Below are 5,563 nucleotides of genomic sequence, written 5' to 3' on the forward strand. Positions count from 1 at the left end.
ATGATATGCTATTATTCACATCAACAATGATGTTTTTTACATACATGGAGGGGGGGGTAAGTTTTTATAGAGAACAAAAGAGTGTTTTGAGTTGTGGTGACATGTGAACCTTGTGCTAAAGCCTTTTCAATCTCCTTCCTCCTTTAAACTTTTTTTTTTTCTCTTCTTTATTAAACGTATGGAAAAGAAGATAGAGAGACAAGAGGCTTCTGGTTCTGAACTCACAGTCTCTCTCATAATTTGCCCATCTCCTCTCCATCCATCTATCTATTCAATCCTTCTCTGCTGCAAATTCCACAGAGAATCAGAAACCCCCAGGTAGAGGAGCTAGCTACTACAGTCCACAGTACAATGAGGAAGCACACCATAGCTAAGCCTAACTCCTCCTCGTCCAACCTCCTCCTCATGGCCTCCACCTGCTCTGTCTCTTTCCTCCTCTTGTTAGTTATGTTCGCCATTACCTTCTCATCTTTCCTCTCCATTGCCATCCTCCAACAACCCCACCTCGCTTTTATCCATCCTTCTTCTTCTTCTTCTTCTTCTTCTTCTTCTTCTTCATTTGAATATGAATCTGAATCGACACCCTCTCCTTTTCATGTCCTCCCCTCCTTCTTCCCTACCCTAACATTGGACTACCTCCATAGCATTCTCCGCACTAACATCGGCATCCCCCGGACCGATGCTCCTCCCATGGGTAATGCCAATGCCGCGGCCGCGGCCGCGGACCCTCGCTGCCTCAGTAGGTCTGAGCATGCCCAGTTCTTCCCTCCCCATCGCAGGGAAGCCACCATCACACGCGAATTCACTGCCGCTTTGCACAGGTACCAGAACTTGCACAAGGCATGCACTGTGGGCAAGAACCTCAGCTCCCTCTTCCTCTCTTCTTCTCCTTCCTCCTCCAACGAATCATCGGAGATGGGGAAGACTCCCGATCCTGGCGATGGTGGATCATGCCAATACCTGGTCTATCTAGAGAGCCGTATTCACCTGCCTGGTCTCGGCAACAGACTACTGTCCCTCGTGTCCGCATTCACCTACGCGCTTCTCACAGACCGAGTGCTCCTCATCGACACTAGGAAGAATCTGAACGATCACCTGTGCGAGCCTTTCGGGGAGTCTAGCTGGGCCCTACCGGAGACCTTCCCGTATGCAGAGATGGATGGGAGCCCCAGCTTAGCAGAGACGGACATCGATCTGTGGGATGATGCTGCGGCCGCCGGAGGCAATGCGTCGTGGCCACGGGCTCTGAACCTGAACCTGAATCACGTGAGGAGGCGGAAGGACGAGAGCTTCTTCTGCGAGGAGACGCAGAGAGCGATGGCGAGGGGGGCGAGGTGGGTGGGGTGGACCAGCAACCAGTACCACGTGACGGAGCTATTCTTCATGCCCATGTTCTTCCCGAAGCTCAATTCCATGTTCCCCATGGCGTCTGATGGAGGCGACAGGTCTTCGTCTTCGTCTTCTTCTTCGTCGCCTCCTGCAGATGGAGATGCAGATGCAGAGACGTCCGTCTTCACTGCGCTGGGCCGGACATTGCTTCTCCCGTCCAACCCCATATGGGCCATCGTGAAGCGCCATTACGTTGCTTACCTGGCCGATGCCCGTGCCCGCGTGGGCGTCCAGGTGAGGCTCCACGGCAACAAGAACCCCGCGATCTACGAGCCCTCGGCCTACGCACAGCTCGAGAAGTGCCTCGTCACCCACAATCTACTCCCCGACCTCCTCCCTACCTCACCCCAAGGAACCCCTACCAGTAGTCACAACGACAACGACACCACCGATGCCTATGCCTATGCCCCTGCGCCCGTCCACGTGGCCGTCCTCGTCGCCTCCCTTCAGGGCGCCTACTCCCGGGAGCTCGGATGGAGGTACGCCCAACACACCCCCTCGGACGGACGCTTCGTCCGCGTCCACACCGCGTCCGAGATGGTCCGCCAGTCCAACACCGACTCCGAGATCCGCATGGCCCTCGCCGAGATGTGGCTCCTCGGCTTCAGCGACGCGCTCGTGACGAGCTCCCACTCCACGTTCGGCTACGTGGCGCACGGCCTCGGAGCCGTGCGCCCGTACATTCTCGACTTCAAGAAGAATGCCTCCGCATCGGACTTGCATGCATGCCCCCCCGGCCAGTCCGTCGAGCCGTGTACACACTATCCCATGCGCCTTTGGTGCGTGAAGCCTAGCACCCTCACCACCGAACACACCACGTGGCTCGTTGCTCATGTTCGAACTTGCCAGGATCAACTCAATGGCTTGCAACTTGTCCACAAACATGACCCTTCGATGTCTCCGATGCTCTCGCTCTCGCCTTTATTTGGTCATCCGTGAATGTTGTCCATGTCAAAGTTGTGCAATTTGCTTTTTTAAAGGGACCTACCATTTTTTGTTAGATATTTCTATAGCATTTTTTACATACCCCTTTAGATATACAATACACAAGCTTGTGATCTACGACTTTTGAGTCGCGCATTTCTTGATGGTTGTGACACGAGCATTTTGGCCGACTCTCACACAATACACTCTCCTAACCAATTATTTATAAGGTACACAATTAGGGTGTAACACATCAAAAAATTGCGTATATTTCATCAAGTCACGATGGATATGAACCCGAAATAGTTTGGAAATGCATATATAGGTCCAACACATTCATTTGAAGTTATGTTCAAAATATAAGCGAAACTAATAGAATTTAATCTTATAACGATTAAAGTGATCATATCACTTCTTGCCCATGAAGGCAATTTACATGGTATTTATAGTTACAACTTAACAAGAATGGGGAAATAAGCAAGAGCGTTTATTTTCTATCTCACTTACTTGGACATCTATTTCTCGAACCTTCCTAAACAAGGTCACTTTCTAACCTAACTTGTGATGCTCAAATAAAGTAGCATATATATCAATTGTTTTACATATGTATTTGAGAGCATTATTGAAGCTTTGTGCAAAAGAAACAAAGTACTCGCAAAGGGCGAAAAATGGAAGAAAATACACATATCATTTTGTTGTTCTCCTAACATTTGAAATTTGAGTCAAACAAATGCAACATGTTACAAAACACAAAGTGATGCCTTTAACACAATTAGAATCTATGTTCAACCATGCCAAACGAAGCCTATGATTCTACAAAGATCACAAATAAATATCCCAAAAGTTTATTTTGAGATATCAAACGCATTACTTTAATATAGGCTTTCATGGGAAAGCCTTGACTTGGGCTTCAAATCAAAGCCATGAATGAGTGACCCCTTGATCTAGAAAAGACTTAAGAAGTTACAACCCCATTTTGAGAAGTACTAATTACGAGAATATGACGAGCCTATTGATTTACATACAATTCATTATGTTCACGGCCTATTTATGCAAGTCATTTCATCCTTTAGACTTTGATAAATGTATGTACTTCAATGCATGGTTCTATCTTATTGAAGAACGTTGCTACTTGGCACGACCATGAATTTATAGTTAAGAAATCACTTTAAGAGGTTAGTTTTGCGACTGGAATGACTAAGAAGTTACAATTCCACTACATAAACATGCCATTGATAAATGCAATTCAATGCACGAGCATTGACATGTTGTGCCCGTGACAAACCTTTAAATACGTTAAAAGGTAGTGTGGTTACTTGAAATCACCATTCCATATGAATTAATCCCATGAACTCTTCTTCGTGTTCATACTACATAGATATTCTTTTGTACAAACAACACATTTGAGATTATTGCATGATAGAAAAAGACAATTGGACATCAATATCTCACATGAAGATCGAAGCTAATGGCTACATGCGATGGAACAAATGACACGGAAGATAAGAATGTGGTGATTGTTCATTAGGCCCCAATCATCACTAGTTGTCTTTAGTGTGAGCTTCTCTCCCTCTATGTTTAAGGTGAGTATCCTAGTCATCAATAATGTGGTTTTCACAACTTATGGGTTCACATTGTTCCAAAGCAAAAGGTTCCTCTTGGGTTCTATATTCTAGAACACACCCCCTCAAAATTTACTAGAACATAAATGCTCTCCTCTTTCCGACTCTGCTATGAAGGCTTTAGACCAAGGCATCCAAAAAACAATAAACCTTGTAGGATCAAAGTTCTGAATGTAGCTTGCTTAGCTTTGATGTTAGGAACCCCCCACATTGTTGCACTCATTAAGTTAAAACATCGATTCTGTCTTATTATTGGGCTTGGGGAGTGCATGGAACACGTTCTTTCAACGTCCTTAATGATGGAGGATGAAATCCCCATCGAGTTATATTTCTCAATGGAGGATATTCAATGAATTCTCCATTTCCCTTGGAACGGAGTTGCTTTCAACCCCGATCTTATTCCTAATGTAGCCTCATTAGTATTAAGTAAATAAAATGGCAATGAAAGGTGATATCTTAAAGAGATTTTGGAGCATTTACATGAGACATGTTGTATTATTGCTCAAATTAGCAAGACAATTATGACTGAAATGCCCCATGATTTAATCATCAGAGCGCAATACCCCAAAGAACTTGATTGGGCAAACATGATCTATTCTCGAGTGTGCAAGTGGAAGGAATGACCACGCTCCTATTTGAACTTAACTTGGTTTTTGGCACGATATTTGTGGGCCAAGTTCCATGTAATACATCCCCTCAACCTTATGAATGTTATGAATAGTGTTTATTCAATGTTAATCAAGAATTACATTCAATAGACACTTTCCAAATTACTTGCTTCCTTGAGTGCAAATTCTTCCACTTAGTCCTTCCCTAACAACTTGAACAACCCACCAATAAAATGCCCTTTTCTAGGCATCCATATTGGCTTTAAAGACATGTTATAAGATTGTGAGCCCCATTTTCAAGCTCAATGTGTGTTAACACGTGAAGTCACATGAGAGCTCCAAGAACGAGAGTTCATACTCGATGAGCCCATATGCCTTACAAATTTTAAATGCGAAACATTCAAAACATGCACCCATCCATTAATCTTGCACAACTAAATCCACCCTACAAGTAGACCTAGCTCTCGTCCAAGCAACAAAATGATCCTTGACATGACAACCCAAAGACATAAACCATTGCGTATCGATGGAAATAATGTCATATTCTTTAGTTCAAACAACCCGATATGATTTAATATTTCCAATCTAAAATGTTGCTCATAAGCGCAAATGTAAATAAGAAACATGATCATGTTTGTAATTTGTGGATAACCACACTTTATTAGGTACTAATGGCTAATAGCCAAATGGACATGAATCCAACTTGCATAAAAGTTGCCCCAACATATGTGCTACCTTTTTTTTGGTTCTCATTCTCTCCCTATTACAAGGCACTATAGCCATTTTCCTATGTGTAGCTTTTTGTACTAATAAATCAAGATATACATGTTTTTGATTTAGAAATGATCTATTTACTTAAGGCTAACATATTTCTTCCTTTCATCTTTGGACTTGGTAGTGGCCCTTGAAAATGCGCAACCATAGTACGTATATATACCCGAATGCATTGGAAAACATTCGTTTCCATACGAATGCGTATGTTATCAAAACGTTATTACGTTTCTTTTTTTAACACAGAGA

The 5,563-nt window shown here is 43.9% G+C and overlaps 1 protein-coding gene across 1 annotated transcript; it reads left to right on the top strand.

Annotated features, from left to right (window-relative positions):
- The first annotated feature begins 558 nt into the window (after positions 1-558).
- Positions 559-2,386, top strand: LOC147866459 (putative fucosyltransferase 8). The gene has a single exon (XM_087316903.1). The coding sequence runs from the start codon at positions 691-693 to the stop codon at positions 2,326-2,328; it is 1,638 nt and encodes a 545-aa protein (XP_087173029.1). The 5' UTR covers positions 559-690; the 3' UTR covers positions 2,329-2,386.
- Positions 2,387-5,563: the final 3,177 nt, after the last annotated feature.

This window comes from Azolla caroliniana, unplaced genomic scaffold (genome assembly GCF_043228905.1).
Source record: "Azolla caroliniana isolate FFs.n. ecotype wild unplaced genomic scaffold, voAzoCaro1.0.p SCAF_3, whole genome shotgun sequence".
Lineage (NCBI taxonomy): Eukaryota > Viridiplantae > Streptophyta > Polypodiopsida > Salviniales > Salviniaceae > Azolla > Azolla caroliniana.

Excerpts from the sequence above, each read along its gene's own strand:
- LOC147866459 (XM_087316903.1), top strand. The coding sequence starts at position 691 with ATGGGTAATGCCAATGCCGCGGCCGCGGCCGCGGACCCTCGCTGCCTC.